Here is a 19,336-nt window from a genome sequence, read left to right as displayed (position 1 = left end):
ATAGGGCCCAGCCCACTTGGCTTCTTGCTTAGCCTGGTGGCCAACAGATGCTCTGTGTAGGCAGGATGGGTCTGCTGCTCTCCTTTCCTGCCTCATGACTCCCTGAGGAGCTATTTTATATGTGTTAACACATGAGGAGCTGAGACAGGCTGTGGACAATGTCCCAACAGGCCCCAGACCTTGGATGGGTCCCCAGGTGGACAAGAAGGTGCTTTTCAGACTGCATGAGGAAAGCCAGAGCGCCTGTGGATGAGTTAGCCCCGAGTCAATGGCCAACAACGTGCACAGACATCCCTGTGCATTTGGTCAGGATACTAAAGAGGGCATGGGCTGAGATCCTGTGATGAGGAGAGTTCCCAGCATGGAAACCACCTTCAGTGGTGCAGATGAGCAGCTCATCTGGGAATTGTAGTCTTCGACCCTAGCCCAGGACCCAGAGATGTTTTACCTTCGTTTTAACCTGGTTTTATTGACAAGAGGCAAAGGGACGAAGGGACTAGAGCTCCAACCTCAGGGTCCAAAAAACCTGAGTGCAAGCTGATCCATACTTGGTGGGACCCTGGGTGAGTAACCGAGACCCTCCATGTTCTAGGCCACGAGCTCCCTCATCCCAAAGTTCCCTAGGCCATCGAGACAGCCCTCTTGGCTCTGCTTTACTGATGCCCTCTGCCATGACGGCAGCGCCATTTCCTGCTTCCCTCCAGATTAAGCCCTTCTTTCTGAAAAAGCTAAAGAGGTGCTGGCTCTGAAGGCTGGGGCCGACAACACGGAGCCCATTCTTTCCCCCCTGCTTTGCTTCAGGATTTGAACCCAGGTCTTCCTGATTCCAGACTGATATCCACTTTGCCAGGCTGCTTCTCATCTTGCTCATTGAGGTCTCCCCAAAACAGATTTTTTTAATCTTCCATTTTTCGAGAAAGAATGACTTCACCCTAGGCCCCCTCGAGCTGGGAAGGGAAACATAAGAGTTTTCCATCTTGAAAAAACCTTCATTTGCATAGACATTCCAATCAGGGATGACATCCCATCATGGAGTCTCCCTCCTTGTGGGAGGTCCCCATCGGCTGATTTTTCAGGAACGGGGGATGTGCTGACAAGAAAATTAACTTCTCCCAAGAATTCAGAATTGCCTGCTCATCATCCCCTTGCTCTAATTTACTTGACTCGGTGAAATTAGACTCTTGCTTTCACTGGGGTGAGCTGCACTGTCATAAAGCCATGTGTATTTTGGGAGCATGTAATTAACTCTCCTCCGTTCCACCAAGGTTTCAATGACTACCACCAGCATGGCAGACACAGGGGTGGTGTGAACATCTGGCTTCTGTAACTCTGTGGAGCCATTTGAGGGAGTTCATGGAAAATTTCCTTTTACCCCAAGTGATGCTGAAAGTTGGAGTCAAACAGAGTAGGTTTCATGCCAATTGCAAAGTCTTGAGCCGAAACTTGGGTTATCTCAATGACTAAAAAGTCCTGGTATGGTTTAAAGCAACAAGGATGACTAACATGGCGCACGTGCGCGTGCACATGCACACACATACACACATGCACATACACGTGTGTACACACACACAGTCCATCCCTAGTCATGGCTTTCTCACAAAACACGAGCTGATATCGATCCAGATGCTTGTGCATGACATTCGCTCTCCCATGGAATGGGGAGCTGGGCAGGAGCGATGTTTCATCCACAATTGCCAGCACTTTCTGTCATACCAGTAAATAATGGGCCACCCCTATTGAGCACCATCTGCCTAAAAGAGAAAAATCTTCATCTTAATTAGGAAATTCTTCTTCTTATTTAATATTTATGGAACATCCACCATGTGCTTGGCACCAACATAGACAAAACCTGTCCTCGCCCCACTAAGGACTTCTATGTTCAGGGGACACAGTAAGCCAGGTACTCATGGTCTTCCCTGTGAGTTCAATTCAACTCAGCATTTGCACACAAAGCACCTACTATGTGCAAAGCACGTGGGTACTGGGTTTAGAAGAATCAAGATGGGCTAGGTGCAACTCTCAGCTCTGTGACTCTGGGTAAGATCATGTGTTTTAAACAGCTCATTGGGATTTAGCTATTAAGTGAGGCTGTGACCTGTGTGGATGGAGGGAGATTTCAAAATGAATTTCCTCACACTGAGTAAATCATAGAGGCCTCAAGTGTTCCCCAGGAAGCCTCTCTGGATTGTGGGTACTCACCTCACCCCCGAACCCCCTTTGTACCTTTCCTTCTAATGTGATGGGGGAGACAGATGGGCTCTGCTCTCCAGTCCTTGACAAGTTGTTGAGGGGATGAAGTACTTTACTCTGCTTGGATCCAGGGGGTGGAACTAAGAAGTATGGGGCTAGGCTTCCCTGCATTTCTAGACTTGATGTAAGTAAATGTCTCCAATGCTGGGTGGGAGCTGCCCAAAGACCCTGGCCTCCAGCTGTCCTTCTTTCTTGGCTGTGTGATACGTGGAAAAGGTTAGAGCTGGGAGCATTCCAGATCCTTCCAAAGTGAAGTGCAGCTCAGAGGTAAGAGGCGAGAGAATCTTCCTTCACTAGGGTCTAAAATCAGGTGTTGTACATACTCAGGCTAGGAGCAGGGAGGCAGCAAAGGTAGGTGAAACCTCCAGCTAATCGACAATTCCTTCCTCGGGGTGGGAAATGTCCTCCACCTGTCACTTTTGGCCGGGGTATAAGCTTCTGGGGAACAGAGACTGGTTCAGTCTTTGTTTTTGTTTCTCCAATGTTGACCTTACACAGTCACTGGCATGCAATAGGCATGGGGTAAACACTGGCTGATTGATCGATTGTTTGATTGATTGGAAGGACACAGGAATATTATCCACAAGAGCAGGTAGCCTTGGGGGCCCCGATACCTTCCTGCCTACTTTCTTCTTCTCTAGCAAACTGTTCTTCATCTTTCTTTACAGGGGGCAGTCAATGCCTGCCAATAGCTTAGTGTTATCCTTCCCACAAGCAGCCAGCACCATGTTTTAGAAAGGGCATTGACAAGGGCAGTGTGTCAACAGGATGTCAGTCAGGATGGTAGTGAGTAGAGGAACTGAACCCCATGATGTACAAGGATCAGCTAAAGGAATTGGAGAGGTGGGGACTTAGCTAGCAGGAAAGTCTTAGGTAGGAATATGAGAGCTGTTTTCAAGGATTTGCCACATGGAAGAGTTATTTTGCTTAGCCCCAAAGGGCATGACTTATAGCAATGGGTAGAAGGTACAGAGTGGTAGATTTCAGCACCATGTAAAGGAACATGATTAGCCAATGATTAGAGCTCTCCCAAAGTGGGAACATGCTGTCTGGGGAGCTGGAAGCCTCTCACTCATTGGAGGAATTCAGGCAAACTCGGGAGGTCAGATGTGCTGAAAAGAGGATTAATGTTTGCAGAAGGGTTAACTGGTGGGCCTTCAGGCCTGTTCAGCTCTGCAATTCTGTGATTCTGCCAAGATGCAGGGAGGAGGGGAGTTAATAGACTGTAACAATTTTCTTGGAGAATGGGGCATGTGCTGTTCTTATGTCTGCTTCCTGTCTACATTTGCCCATATCTGTGGGCCTATGCTCTCTAGACACACATCATTTGATACAGAAAGACTTTTCATAGACTTTCTACTTTTAATAGGGGATGGTGTATTTTACTGTAGAATGTATTGGTATTTATTGGGTAAGGTTGCTTAACAACCCTGTGAATAAATAAATAATAGTATCACTCCCATTTTGGAGATGAGGAGATGGAGGCTTAGAGAGAAGGACAGTTCAAGGGAGCTACAAGGTTCATGGACTCATGGCTTCAGAACTGAAAGGACCTCGGAGGACATCTGCGCCAATCCCCTCACTTTAGAGTTCAAGACCAAAGACCTGAACTGGAGTTGTGCCTTTGACACTTACAGTATGACTCGCCTAGTGTGATCACAGAGACCTCAGTGGTCAAACCTCCTCACTTTACAAAGGAGGATACTGAGCTTTATCGAGGTTGTGACCTATCTGAGCAGAAGTTTCAACACAGAACTTTTAGCTCCACCCACAAAAGCAATTTGAAAAGTGCCTGGGCTCTCTTTGTGGCCTTGAGAAAGTTAGTCCTTTCTCTGTGCCTCAGTTTCTTTCTCTGTTAAATGAAGGGGTTAGGCTTCAGAAGTCTCCTCCAGCTCTGCACCAATGATTATGTGAGGTTAAGGGACTTGGCCAAGGGCCCACAGTCTATGTGTCAGAGCCAGCTTTCAAACTCAGCTCTTTCAGCTCTGACTCTATTTTTCTTTCCACTTGGCTACGCTAACATTCAGCAGGTACTTCATTTCTTATTTTCCAAGCTTTTCTTCAAATGATCTTTCCTTCCTTTCATGCTTTTTTTTGCAGAAATTATATGTGGGCACTAAAATAAATAAATAAATAAATAAGGTCCAGACAGGGTTTTCTCTTAGATTTCAGTCTAGCCAGTATTGATGGAGCACTTTAGGTTTGAAAAATGCTTTACAAATGTCATCTCATTTTATGCTCCCAACAGCCCTGGGAATTCAGCATACTCACATGCACACAGAGACCACCTCTGACAGTGAAGTTAGCCTTTTGCACCCAGAGTCTCCCACTTCTCCAAAGAAAGGAGGAAGGAATGGGGGTTGAATTCTAAGATGATTTATTAACAAGTGAGCAATTCTACGCACGTGGCAGAAATCCCAAAGGAATGAAGAACAAGTCCTAAGCTACAGTCCTAGGTGAGGCACTGAGTGAATGGAATTTTATGCTCAGAACCTTGATTCCATCCACAAATTTGTTCCACACCCACCTTGCCCAGATGATTCAGATAGAAAAGAAATTGCATATTAGTGGCGGTAAAGCTGTGATGATTGGAGTGGTCTAACAATGTCAGTTTGAACTTGAAATGAATATAATTTGTGAGAAATCAGTGGAAAAGGAACAAAATAACACACACACACACACACACACACACACACACACATGCACATTATATCTCATATACTTAATGAGTCAAACCCAGGAGAGGATGGTAGGGTGAGGCTCCCCTCTGACTTGGATTCACGCCTCTGGGCTGGGAAGAACAGCATCCCCAACTCTATCTGGACTGAGAGAGCAGCTGATGGAATGTAATAACATCTGATTCACGGGAGAGGAGACCCAGATCTTAGGGGAAGCAGATGAAGATTTTGGGGTTACATGAGGAACTACTCAGGATGCATTTTAAAGAATCCTTTAAACCTCAAATGCTTTCATTTCTTTTTTTAAAAAATCATAATAGTGCAAGAGAAAGAGGACAGCTCCAGAGACAAAGGACTTGGGTTCAAATTCCTCCTCTGACACTTTCTACTTGGGTAACCTTGGGTAAGTCGCCTAACCCTTATGAGCCTCAGTTTTCTCAGGTGTAAAAAAAGGATGCTGGGCTAGGGCAGGGCTTCCTAAAGATTTGTATCATAGACCCTTTCTCGGAATAATATTTTTAAAGGTATTACATCAAAGACACAAGATTGCAAAGGAAACCAACTACATTGAAATAGTTTTAAAAAGAACTAATTCATGGACTCCAGGTGAAGACCTCTTGGACTAGATAATGATACTAGATAAATATACACCTTTTTTTCCTTCCTTTCCCCTTTCTCTCTCTCCCTTCTTACCCTTCTTCCCTCCTTCCCTCCTTTCCTTCCTCCCTTCCTTTCTTCCTTCCCTTCTATCTTGAGATCCCTAAACCAATGAGCCAATAATCACATAATGTGAAACATCCAAATGGCACCAGTTGCAGCATCTAGTACAGAGGTAGAAATGTTGGCAAAAGGTTGACACATGAATTTGGAGTAGGATTGGTCATTGGTGGCCCTTGCTATCGATACAAATGGGTAATTAGCAGAAATTCTGGCTGTGGCTACAAGATACTACTATGATGCCTACTTGGATGGGATCTGAGCTGAGAGATGGAGCTTGCACTCCTGGACCCCAGAGGGAGGGGCCAGAAGCAGAGTAAGAGCTGCAAAGAGGCAGATCGAGGCTCAACATCAAGAAAAACCTGCTGACAGAGAGCTTCCCCAAGTGACAGGGATTGCTAAAGAGGTGGCGAGGCTCTTGTCCTTGGAAGTCTTCAAGCAGAAACTGGATGACCACTAGTTGGGTATATTACAGCAGAGAGTTCTTTTTGGGTATTGATTAAACTAGATGGCTACTGAGGTCTCTTCCAGCTCTGAGATGCTGGCTGTGATTCAGTGAGGAAGGAAGAAAGGAGGGAGGGAGGGAGGAAGGGAGGAAGGAAGGAAGGAAGGAAGGAAGGAAGGAAGGAAGGAAGGGGAGGGAGGGAGGAAGGAAGGAGAAAGAAGGGAAGGATGGATTTATTAAGCACTTACTAGGTACCAGGTATTATACTAAGCACTTTACAGTGTTATTTCATTTAATCTTCACAATAAGCCTGGGAAGCAGGTGATATTATTATCCTCATTTTACAGTTGAGGAAACTGAGGCAAAAAAAGGTTTTGTGATTTGCTTGGGGTCACACAGCTAGTGGAGCCCCATCTGAACTCAGATCTTCCTAACTGACCCTAAACGCATACCCCCTTGCTTAGCTGAATGAATTGATCGATCGTTTGACTGGATGAACCTCTAAGTCTGTCTAAAATAATGAATGAGTGAACGTGAAAGCATTACTAAATGCTTCCTATGTACCAGTCATCCAGGTGGGATCAATGCCTTTCAGGCCTGGTGGATACCAGAAGCCCCCACAGGTCACCACACTCTACTCTTATAAACAGACCCATTTCCACATGGAGACGGGGGGTGGGGGGATCTATACAAAGCATGTTCTAGTGCACCTTGTTTCATATTCTTGGTCTATCAGGAATAAGTAATTGTCCTGCTGATCATTGTTCAATGACCTATGGGCACCTCATTTCGCTCCAACATTGAAGCTACACTAAGGGTACAGTCAGGCCCATCCCTGATGCTGCAACTATGCCCTTCTCAGAGGATGTGAGGTCAGGCAGAAACCCCAAGACATGTCTGGCTGACCGGAAGAGTGGGATTGCGTGAACTGATCAGATAGTAAGTATGGATCTTAACTCAGTGTGGAAATATCTGTTCAGAAATCCTACAAGTCCTCTGAGAGTATTAGGGTCAAAGATTTAGGGCTAGAAAGGATTTTGGAGGTCATCAGATTCAACCCCCTCATTTTACAGATGAAGTAATTAGGACTAGGAAAAGATAAGGGACTTGCCCAGGAGCACCTCTAAGCAAGTGTCAAGGTTAAGATTTGAACCCAAGTCTTCCTGATTCCATGTCTAATAATCCATCCACTAGGTGATCTTTTATTACTTCATCTTTTCAGCATTTGTTAATTTTTGGTTGTGAATTTTTTAGGCTTTAAATGTTTCCTTGGTGGGAAAAGAAATAAATCACTTTCTTATACCCAACATCTACTTTGTACACTGAGTTCTTTTTCTAAAAGGGACTTGGGTAATTCCTTTCAGAAAAGACCCCAGAAATAAGAAAATCATCATTTCATTCTAGAGATTTTCGCTGGAACTCTAGGATGGGGCGATGTAAGCCAGAGAGAGTACAAAAAAGCCTAATCCCACCATCTAAGCCCTTTTCTTGAAAGGGAGTGCCCTGGGTCACAGATGACAAAACATAATCAGTGCCATAGATGCTTCTACATCTAATCTGTCCATATACATATATATGTGTGTGTGTGTGTGTGTGTGTGTGTGTGTGTGTGTGTGTGTGTGCGCGTGTGTTTAGAGAGAGAGACGGAGAGACAGATTCAGAGACAGAGACACAGAGAGACCCAGAAAGACAGAGAGAGACAGATGTGTGGTGAGTGCGTGCGTGTGCAACTCAGAAGTTTGCACAATGTTTGGTGTCCATCTTTTCTCCAGTGAACTTGACAACAACCCCATGAGGTCAGCACTACTGGTATTACAAGCTTCCCTTTGCAGATCAGTACACGGAGGTATCAGAGGGGTTCTATGACTTGCTGATGTTTGCAGAATTCATAGTGTGTGAGGTGTGATTGGAACTCGGGTCTTTCTGACTTCCTGCCCAGCCCCTGTATCCTGCCCTCCTCATCCCAGAAACTGAGAACTAGGAAGTGAGAGTGGGGGAGGTGCAGAAAAATGTCACCTGTATTGTCTCTTCAGACAGACACTCACTGAAGGTCTGGCTGGCACTGCTGAGTGAGAGGATTAAATTCAAAGCTGACCCATGGCAGCCTGGGCTGAGAGCTCGACCCTCAGCCAAGGCTAAGAGGCAAGGAGTGCCTATCTACAAGAGCAGCAGCATTCCAGGGTGGGTGTGGACTGTGTGTCTTAGGGCTGGAGTTGGAAGGGCTTCCTGGTCATCGGGTCCAACCCACTCACTTTACAGTAGATGACAAGAGAGCCAGAAAGGGGGGCTGACTCACCCACGGTCATCAAGTAGAAAACAACAGCTCCAGGACTGGAACCCCAGTCTTTGGACTCCAAACTGAGCCCTGGATGGGATAACTGGCTGTGCCTGGATGGCACATGAGACGCCCACACCCACTCATCCGTGCTCACACTCTCTCCCTGCCCATGATTCCAAGAATGCATTCCCCCAGCTGGAGCCCTCCAGGCTTCCAGGGTCATTTCTCCTGCCTTCAGCGGGGGTGGCCCGTTCACCCAGGAGCACAGCCTGGTGCCAAGGCTCTCATATTGGTTGTACAGGGTCTCCAAACAGGCCAACAGACAGCCAATAGAACTGTGAGTGAAGCCTCCAAACCTGTTTGTCCACTGATGTGAAAATAAAACAGAAACCTGCATTTGAAGAATGGCTCTGTCAGTGACTTATTAAAAGCCAGGTGCCCAGTCACTCAAACTCTGAAGAAGCTAATAGATTTGCCAACCTCTGGGCAAAATGGAGTAAGGGCTAGTGTCCACGAGCAGAGCCGAGGAAACTTTTCCATCAGAAACCTAAATTAGGTAGAACTTGCCTAGCTTGGCTCCTCTGTGACCCCAATATATACTGAAGCAACATTTCGTAAGATTAGCAAACTTTGAAGCAAGTAAAGGACATTTTTTTCCCACTAAGAAAAACTATGGGTCTCATTTTTCTGACCAGAGAAGAATAAAAATAAAGTGGCCCCTTATGTTACTATGCTAACCTATCGTGTGTGTGTGCGTGTGTGTGTGTGTGTGTGTGTGTGTGTGTGTGTGTGTGTGTATGTGTCTATGGAGTCCTTCTCTATGTGTGGCAGGGTGGGGCTAAATGGAAGGGAGGGAAACGGTGGGCTTGGACAAAATGGTCCTTGAGCTTGCACCCAACCACAGCAAACTATGTCTCTATGGCCATTTCAGGGAATGTCGCAGGGCCATGAGATGATTCATACCTCCAGTGGAGGTGAGAAGAGATTATTTCATACATACACACACATTTATTTATGAATATACGTGTGCATGTATGTACATGTATATACATATATGTGTGTATACACATACACACATTTATGAATGTGTGCATAGATGCGTATATACATATATACTTTAACCTCCTCCTCTTCCTTGACAGGAACCCTTTCATGCTCTGGCCACCAGTGACCTCACCAGGCTATTTTCAGAAGGATCCTTGGAAACCCCTCCCTGCTAGGCCTTCCCATCGCATGAAGCACGACTATGGTAGCCCTGATCTGTGGGCTTCGGCTTTCCATTACTCTGACCCAGCCCTGGGGACGGGGCCACACTGGTGCCACCTAATTAAGGCAGATTTAGGGCTGTTCCCAGGCCCTCTATCAGACCAGAATTAGCTTTGCTGATCTACTAAGGGCTACAATTTCCTTAGTTGTGACTAATTAATTAATGAGAGGCCCTAATTAGTTAATGACAAGGTGGAGCAAGTGATAGATTGATGATTAAGGAGGTGGGTTCTTGCTTCTGAAACTGGCTGAGAATGTGAGGAATTGGATCCGAATCCAGGTTCTGGGGTGATTTCCTCGGTGACTTTGGGCATCCAGCTCTGGAGCTGGAAGGAACCTCTGTGACTCTTGAATCCAAAGCCCTTCATCAAACAGATGAAGAAACTGAGGCCTAGGCAGTTGAAACATATTGTCTGGGGTCCCACAGTTGAACTGTTAGCAGGAGGCAGTGACTGAGGTCCTCTGAGTACAGAGCCAGACCTTCTTTCTCTACATGCAGCATTCCTTCACTACCTCTGGGCCTCAGCCTTCTCACCTGTAAAATGGGGATGATCCTGACCACAGCCCCTTCCTCACAGGGAAGCTTACACTGGGCAATAAGTAAAAGACTTGCCAAATTGAGAAATTCTGTAATTGTCTGCTCTTTTTCTGCATCAGAAGAGAGGCCTGAGTGGTCATGCACAGGGACAGGGCAGGATGGCAGGTGCCCAACGTCAGGCTGAAGCGAGGCCTCCAGCATGTTGGATGTAACTGGTGGGGAGAACCTTTGGCTAATAGCGAGCATTCAGGTAGCGCTGTGAGGTGTGCAAAGCAGTTTAGAAATACCCAATTTTATTCTTGCAACAACTCTTGGAGGTACTATTATGATCACTGTTTTATGGATGAAGAAACTGAGGCAGACAGAGGTAAAGTGACCTGTTGCCATCCTGGGCTGGATTGGGCCTTGGGTCATACTGACTCCAAGTCCAGAGTTCTGCCCACTGGGCCACCAAGCTCACGTGCCTAATGGGAGGGTATGGATAGAAATCACACAGGAAGGGCAGCCACAATGGGTGGCGATCTTCCCTGGTGGAGGGATCCTCAGAATTGATGAGATCACTGGACTACGGAGAGTCAATGCAGTCCCATAAAATCAGAGAGTCTCCTCTGAAGTCAGAAGACCTGGCTGAAATCTTGTCTCTGACACGTGTTAGCTGTGTGACCAAGGCTGGCAACTTTATGCAACTCTGCTTCACTTAAATCCAATTCATGCACAACTCAGGACATCATACTGTGGTGTCATTGGCCCTCTTTGAAAGTGAAGGATAGAGGGGGTCGGAGCCAAGATAGCGGAGTGAAAGCAGTGACTTGTTTGAGCTCTCCCCCGAACCCCTCCAAATACTCACAAAAATTGACCCTAAACAAATTCTGAAGAAGCAGAACCCACAAAAAGACAGAGTGAAACAAATTTCTAGCCCAAGACAACCTGGATGATTGATCAGAAAGGTGTGTCATGCCGGACTGGGAAAGCAGTGCAGCATGGGAGCACAGGCTGCAGCTAACCTGGAGCAGGCCTCAGAGGACTGAATCGCGGGCAGCTCTGGAGGTTTCCAGACTCCTCAACCCATGAATGCCAAAGACAACTTAGAAGGTCAGTGGGAAAAGTCTGTTTCTGTCGGTGCTGAGAAAGAAAGGAGGGGGGTCTCAGCTTCATTCCCAAAGAGTGTGGCCTGGGGGGGGGCAGCTGTTTCCTGAGCTTCCAGCCCACAGACTGAGGGGGAATCCAGTGGCTGATCAGAGAGGGACTGCAGGGATCTCTTTGCCAGTGCTGAGGCAGGAATCTCTTGCTTTGCCCGTGTGTGGATCTGGGTCACAGTTCTGGGTGGCAGTGCTGGGGTGAGGAAGAATGCTGGTGTGGTGGAGCTTGTACTGGCTGTGGAGAGAAACCCCTCCTCACAGTTACAGGACAGAAAGGAATACTTGTGCTCACAGGCCAGGAAAGGAGTAAACACCTCGCCCCTTATCATACCACCTTGGAAGAACTGAAAATTTACAGGTACCAACAAGTATCTCTGAAAACAGCTACATAAACCCCTGAGGCTTCAGACAGTACACTGTCCATATTGGAAGCAGACTCTTACCTTAACAAAGAGTTTAAAACTCAAGTAATTGGCTGGGATCATGAGCAAGCAGCGCAAAAAGAGTCAGACTATATTATCTTACTTTGGTGAAAAAGAAGATCAAAATATACAACCAGAAGAAGACTACAAAATCAAAGCTCCTACATCCAAAGCCTCCAAGAAAAATATGAATCAGTCCCAGGCCTTGGAAGAGCTCAAAAGGGATTTTGAGAAGCAAGTAAGGGAAGTAGAGGAAAAACTGGGAAGAGAAATGAGAGTGATGCAAGAAAATCATGAAAAACAAGTCAACAGCTTGCTAAAGGAGACCCAAAAAAATACTGAAGAAAATAACACCTTAAAAAGCCTAACCCAAATGGCAAAAGAGGTCCAAAAAGCCAATGAGGAGAAAAATGCCCTAAAAAGAAAAATTGGCCAAATGGAAAAGGAAGTCCAAAAGACTTACTGAAGAAAATACTTCCTTAAAAATTAGAATAGAGCAATTGGAAGACAGTGACTTTATGAGAAATCAAGACACTGTAAAACAAATCCAAAAGAATGAAAAATTAGAAAACAATGTGAAATATCTCATTGGAAAAACAACTGACCTGGAAAATAGATCCAGGAGAGAGAATTTAAAAATTATTGGACTATCTGAAAGCCATGATCAAAAAAAGAGCCTAGACATCATCTTTCAAGAAATTATCAAGGAAAACTGCCCTGATATTTAGAACCAGAGGGCAAAATAGAAATTGAAAGAATCCACAGATCTCCTCCTGAAAGAGATCCCCAAAGGAAAACTCCTAGGAATATTATAGCCAAATTCCAGAGTTCCCAGGTCAAGGAGAAAATATTACAAGCTGCCAGAAGGAAACAATTCAAGTACTGTGGAAACACAATCAGGATAACACAAGATTTAGCAGCTTCTACATTAAAGGACCAGGGCATGGAATATAATATTCCGGAGGGCAAAGGAGATAGGATTACAACCAAGAATCACCTACCCAGCAAAACTGAGTATAATCCTTCAGGGGAAAAAATGGTCATTCAGTGAAATAGAGGACTTTCAAGCATTCTGATGAAAAGACCAGAGCTGAATAGAAAATTTGACTTTCAAATACAGGACTCAAGTGGAACATGAAGAGGTAAACAGGAAAGAGAAATCATAAGAGACTTATTAAGATTGAACTGTTTCCATTCCTGCATGGAAAGATGATATTTATAACTCATGAGACCTTTGTCAGTATTAGGGTAGTTGGGGAAAATTATATGTATGTAGATAGATAGATAGATAGATAGATGAGATAGATAGGCACAGGGTGAGTTGAAGATTAAGGGGTCATATCTGGAGAATAAAATTAAGGGATGAGAGAGGATTATACTCGAGAAGAAAGGGAGAGGTAGAATGGGGTAAATTATCTCACAAAAAAAACAGAAAAGAAAAGTCTCTTACAGTGGAGGGGAAAGAAGGTGAGAAGGGAATGAGTAAATCTTATTCTCATAGGATTTGGCTTAAGGAGGAATAACATACACATTCAATTGGGTATGGAAATTGTCTTACCCTACAGAAAATAGGGGGAGAAGGGGACAAGAGAGCAGGGGGATGATAGAGAGGAGGGCAGATTGGAAAAGGGGTAATCAGAAGTAAATACTTCTGAGGAGGGACAGGGTCAAAAGAAAGAATAGAATAAATGGGAGGGCAGAATAGGATTAAGGGAAATAGAGTTAGTTTTTCACAACACGTCTACTAGGGAAGTGTTTTGCATAACTGCAAATGTATAACCTATATTGAGTTGATTGCCTTTTCAATGAGGGTGGGAGGAAGAGAGAAAATTTGAAACCTAAAGTTTTAAAAACATATGTTTAAAAAAAAAGTTTTCACATGCTATCGGGAAATAAGAAATACAGGAAATGTGGTACAGAAGTCTATCCTGCCCTACAGGAAAATAGAAGGGGAAGGGGATAAGAGAAGGGGGGAGAGAAAGAAAAGAGGACAGACTAGGGGAAGGGATATTCAAAATGCCTGTCATCTTGGGGTGGGGGGGAGGGTGAGATGGGGTGAAAATTTGGAACTCAAAAACTTGTGGAAATGAATGTTGAAAACTGCAAATAAGCAAATTTATAATAATAAACAAACAAACAAACAAATAAATAAATAAAGTTTAAAAAATACTACCTCCTTGCCCAGAGGGTAATCCTGACTGGGAGGCAAAAAGGAAATCTTGAAGAACAAATTACAGATTATGTCTTTTAGTTTATTATTTTTTTTTCTTTTGTAGCATAGAAATTTGACATGATGTGTGAAAGCACATTTTTCATTGTAGAAATGTACTTAATAAATTTTCTATTATTTAGAAACATAACTACTTGCAACATAAAATTAAAAACTCCTGTAAAATGTCCATCATGTCAGTGACTTTACACTTCACTAAAACTTGTTGATAATAATGGGGGCTCACTAAATCATTCTGCATCAAAGCCATACCCCCCAAGGACCTCCAAGTGAATGGAAATTTACAAGGATACACACACACACACACACACACACACACACACACACACACACACACACACACTACCATCCAGCCACCTCCCTTTGTAATCTGGAGGAAAGCTTCCTCAACCTGTCCTGAACACCTATGTCCTCTCAATGACTGAATACTTCATCAACAGCAGATTCTTCATCAGCAACCCTCCTTTGCAGTATCAAACCAGCCAGTGAAATCCACCTAGCTACCCTGTTAGAGCAGGCCAGAATCATAGAGCTCACAAGCAGTGTGTTCACACTTTTAGGTTAAATCTCCATCCTCTACCTCGAAACAATTCAAATGCCTCTGCCTATTCCAAAAGGTCTTTGGGTCCACAAGTGTTCAACTCAGGCAAGAGCAAGCTGCTATTTCTGCAAGTTATTGTTCAGAATTTTTACCTAAGTCCCAGTGTTTCAGTAAACATGACAAGGAAGGGGGCACATTTGAGCACAAAGAGGAAGATGCCAACGCCTATAGTCCAAAGGACCTCACCAGCTTCTACACTGGCCATATGAAGCCAGAGCATAAGATGGAGGAGAAACAGGGCACTTCTGCTGGTATGTACAAGGGGTGACTAATTTACAAAATACAGTCCTTCTCTGCCTCCTGGCTTCCTCCAAGACTCAGCCTAAATCTGCCCTTCCACAGGAGGCCTTTCTGGGTCATTGCTCCCTTTCCTCAAGTCTTCCCCTGGAGATCCCTCTCATTTCCCATTGGCTCCTCATGGACAGCCAAGTATCACCAAAGCACCGAGTGGGGCCACCTTGACTCACACCTATCCTCAAACTGAAAACACAGGCATCCATCTTTAATGCACAATTCAGCATCCCCCTGCCCCAGCCCACCCCATTGCCCATCTTTCCTAAACAGTTTATGCCTTGCAAATTACATGTCTAAGAGTAAGAGCCTTCCAGCTCAGCTGGCCAGCTGAGGGACCTGCCTAGCTATCTCTGCCTCTGCTTTCGTATACTGCCGAGCCGTCTCTAGGTACTCAAGGATAATCGATGGTAAATACAAATCAACTCTAGGAATCGATGGCAGAGCTGCCTGGAAGATTGACCATTTTTAAATGATTACCAGCTCTTGAAATAGCACCCAGAGACCTAGAGAAATTCATGGAAGAGATCTGTGCTTGGATGGAATCAGAAGTTTTGTTTGTTAAAACTGAGTGATAGGAAAAATCATTCTGCAAATAACAGATTTTAATATAGAAATCACAGCCAATGTAATGGTGGAGAGAAGCAAATGTGATATTGTAGAAAGAGGCAAAATCCACAGATAACTCAAAGGTCCTTTTGTGGTATGGATTTCGCTATGTCCCTTCAACAGCTTTCTCCAAGGACAAGCAGTAAGAAGCAACCGCAACTCATGCCAGCTTTGACTATTCTCCCTTTTCCAACACATCATCTAATTCCAGCACTGCTAAGGAGAGAACAGAAAGGGAGAGAACAAAGTGGGAAGGAGAAAGGTGGCGAGAACTGAGTAGGACGGGTTTAGCAAGAGCTCCTGACAATCTTGTCTCCAGCAGTATAGAATAGAGGAAAGTGTCAGAAGATCCCTGTAGGAAAGCCCACTCCAGAAGAGTAACTACACAGAGATGATTAATACAGGCTTTGAAAGTAATGCACAGCTGAAGATTTTGAGATTGGCTAGCTACCATTCTGCAGAGGCAGACTAGATGGAGCTCATATCAGCTCATGCCTGAGTATGGCCATTGGGTAGAGATTCAGGGTGCTGATGCAATCTGTGGTGGAAATTTCTGAGAAAGCAGACAGAGAGCCTTGAAGCCAGAAACATCCAGGTTCAAGGTCTACCCATGGTACATACAGGCTAAATGATTCTCAGCGAATCACTTCACTTCTAAGTGATACAGGTGACTCTCTCCATTTCAGAGAACGTACATCAACTTGCATGGGTGGAAGTTTTCTCATTGGGAATTCCCTCTACTAATGAAATCCCAGGTCCGTTCCCCATCTCTATTCCTAATGTGCATTTACTATCCTGGCAGTGGAAACCTAGGCTGTCATCACATGGGAAAACCTACCATGTTCAGCTCCTCCCCACATGACTGAAGTCTTATGGAGGCTTAGTCATTCCCTTTGGTAGCGTATCCATAGCAGAAGACTTTCGACCAGGAGGATAAAGAATGAGGAGAAATAAGAGGAAGAAGAGGAGCCATATCTATCACAAATGACCCTGCCTGGTCCCTGGATAATTGAGTACTGAAGGCATGTTTTCTTTATCACTTTGCTATAATCATCCAATATTACTGCCTTGAAGTGTGGCAGCATTTCAATATGGCATTCTGCTCCAACAGGAGGTCGTGCTTAGCCATTTGTTCAGCATCATGTGGACCATTTGCACGCAGGGAGTTACTCAACCTTGTTAGAAAATCAATAACCTGTTCTGTCGGTAGCCTCAGGTAAAGTTTCTCCTGGTTTCTAGAAGAAGTTAGGTCAATTTATCATCCTAGAGCCCTCCAACATTGCTTTGGAGTACTGTTGTTTGGGCTTCCCACTTCAGCTAAAATTCTAATTTAATCAATAGCAAATTGAATTGGAAGTCAGGGGGAGCTCTAAAGCTGCCTCAGAAAAGCATCCAGTGTTTTTTAGGCCCCAGGCCAATCCGAACGGAATGAACAGAAGGTAGCGTAGGTGGGATAAACGGGGCCTGGCTGCTGCCGCACCAAGTACTCATAACAGTCAAAAACATATAACAATCAACTTGGAAAATAACCGGGTGCTCATTTTATAGCTGGCACGCAAGGGGACCTTCCCTCTGCTAGGATTCAACACCCAGGCACCAAGGAAAGGCCCGGTCAGGGCTTACCGGTCTTTCCCCGTCTCCTTCTTAAAAACGCCATCACAGTAGCTCATGCGCTTCTCCGTGGTCACATAAATCTGGGCACCCGGGTAGATATCAGCAGCTTTTCTCAACATGTTGTATACAATGCCATTGCCGTCCTTCCTCATGTTCCGGAAAGGCCCCCAGATCACGTAGATGGTGGAGTTGGTTTCTTTGAAAAAGTAATCGGGATTCTTAAGCAAGAGAGGGACGCTGGTGTGGGACACAACTCGGATCATCGTCTTCCGGCCCACATCCTCCTCATAGCCCTTGGTGGGGGCGTTATTCATTCTCCAGATGCAGGAGGACCTGTCTATCTCGGGGCCCACCTTCTGGCCGGCCATCTGACCAGAGTTGGAGACGATGGCACAGAGATCACAGTCGAGGTGCAAAGGCTGGCAAAAACAGGGAGGGGGGGAAGAAAGAGAGAATCGGGTTAATTAGTAACCTTCACAGCCTCCAAGTGCTCGGAGGAGGAAGAGAGCCTGCTGTTCTGGCGGCTAATTAGGAGAAGCTCTCCGAAATGTGGCCCGGTCCTTTGTGAAACTTACTTCGGGGGAGTCGGCTGATTCCAGGAACAGTCAACAGGCGAGACGGAAGAAGTACTCTAGCCTCCTCCCTGCCAACACATCAGTTAAAGCTAAAAGTGTGTTCTCTTTGAGGACAGATCTCTGCTTAAGGGAGGAAATTTGCCCTAAAGGATGAACAGCTGCAGTGAGAGTCAAGAAATCCTGGGTTCAAATTCCTCCTCCCATATTTACTATCTGTATAATCACAGATAGGCAAGTCACTTGACCCTCTGTCTGGCCTTAGTTTACCCATCTGTAAAATTGGGATGATAATAACTGCAGATTTGGCTTCCAATCTCAGTTCTGTTACTGCCTCTCTGTCCTCAGTTTCCTTACCTGTAAAATAAGCAGTTTGGATTAGAATCCTTTCAATGTTCCTTACAGCTGTATACCTCTGATGCTAGTCTCTTGTCTCAAGGAGCTCGTGTAAGATTCCAATAAGATAATATATGTAAAGTGCCTTGACAATTTATGGTTCTGAGTAACCTAAAGGAGTTCATCAAAGATATTACAAGTGAAAAAGGCATTGATTGAATATTTTTATTTATCTGGAAGAATAGATGGTTCCAAAGAATTTCATTTTAAGTACAAAGAGTTTCCAAAAGGAAGGGTTTCTCCATAAGCAAAAGCATCTTAAGTAAGTTCTCACAAAATATAATGTTGATCAATGAATAAATCTATTTAAACCTTGACATCATCTGGCCTTTGGAGTCACACTTTTCCCAAGAGCCCTGAACAGCAGGGCTTCCATTGAAACCAACCTGGGAGGAGGCATTCTAAAATCGATGTGGGTCAATTGCCCCCTCTCTGACATTAAAGAGCTTTTACCAAATGGCAGACATAAGAAAACCAATCGTTAAATCATGCATCAGACTCTGGACTCTTTGACCCAGAAGATGATGTGAATCTACAGAAAATCTCTCCGAATGCCCCTCTGTGAAAATGGGAATGGTTTCTTTTTCAACCTTTGCAGTGCCATCCTTAATCTTCACTGCATCCCACAGAAGCAAGTTAATTAAAAATAATGTATTAAAAAGGATGATATAACCTCCTAAAACTAATTTGCAGATTTAATGCTATACCAATCAAACTACCAAGGGGATATTTTATAAAGCTAGACACAATAATAACAAAATTCAATTGGAAGAACAAAGGGTCTAAGATCTCAAGGGAAATAATGAAAAAAGAAGTAGGAACAAAAAGGGACTAGTTCTTCCAGACATCAAATTATATCATAAAGTGGCATTCGCCAACTATCTGGTGCGGGTTAAAAAAAAAAAAGTGAAATGGAGATCAGTAAAACTGATTAGAAAAGCAAGAAGCAGAAACAAGTGAAATCTACAACCCAGCATTTGGGAAACCTAAGCAAAAATTACTTGGGGGAAAACTCACTCTCTGATCTACTGGGAGACTGGAAAACAGCTTGGCAAAAATTAGGTTTAGCCCAGTATCTTACACAATGTATCACAATAGGTTACAAAAGGATATGAGGCCAAAATATTAAAGATCACACTACATAAAATTGAGAGAAAACCAGATGAGGCCATATGCATCATAGGCAGATTTGAATCCAGGACTTTCTGACTTTGAGGCTAAACCCCCATCCACCAAGCTGCACTGTTTTGCTCAAAAACAAAGATTTTTTTTTAACGTATTGAGTGCCTC

At 44.5% G+C, this 19,336-nt stretch overlaps 1 protein-coding gene across 1 annotated transcript in view; it reads right to left on the bottom strand.

Moving 5' to 3' along the window:
- ST6GALNAC3 (ST6 N-acetylgalactosaminide alpha-2,6-sialyltransferase 3) overlaps positions 1–19,336 on the bottom strand; it is a 623,421-nt gene that overhangs the window by 210,904 nt on the left and 393,181 nt on the right. Inside the window, exon 3 of the mRNA XM_020968555.2 lies at positions 17,088–17,497. Within this exon, the coding sequence (XP_020824214.1) occupies positions 17,088–17,497 (410 nt within the window). The remainder of the gene's footprint in view (positions 1–17,087; positions 17,498–19,336) is intronic.

Source organism: Phascolarctos cinereus, unplaced genomic scaffold, assembly GCF_003287225.1.
Source record: "Phascolarctos cinereus isolate Bilbo 61053 unplaced genomic scaffold, phaCin_HiC Scaffold_5;HRSCAF=322, whole genome shotgun sequence".
Classification (NCBI taxonomy): Eukaryota; Metazoa; Chordata; class Mammalia; order Diprotodontia; family Phascolarctidae; genus Phascolarctos; species Phascolarctos cinereus.
Note: the sequence above shows the minus strand (reverse complement) of the source record. Positions and strands in the feature narration are given on the sequence as shown.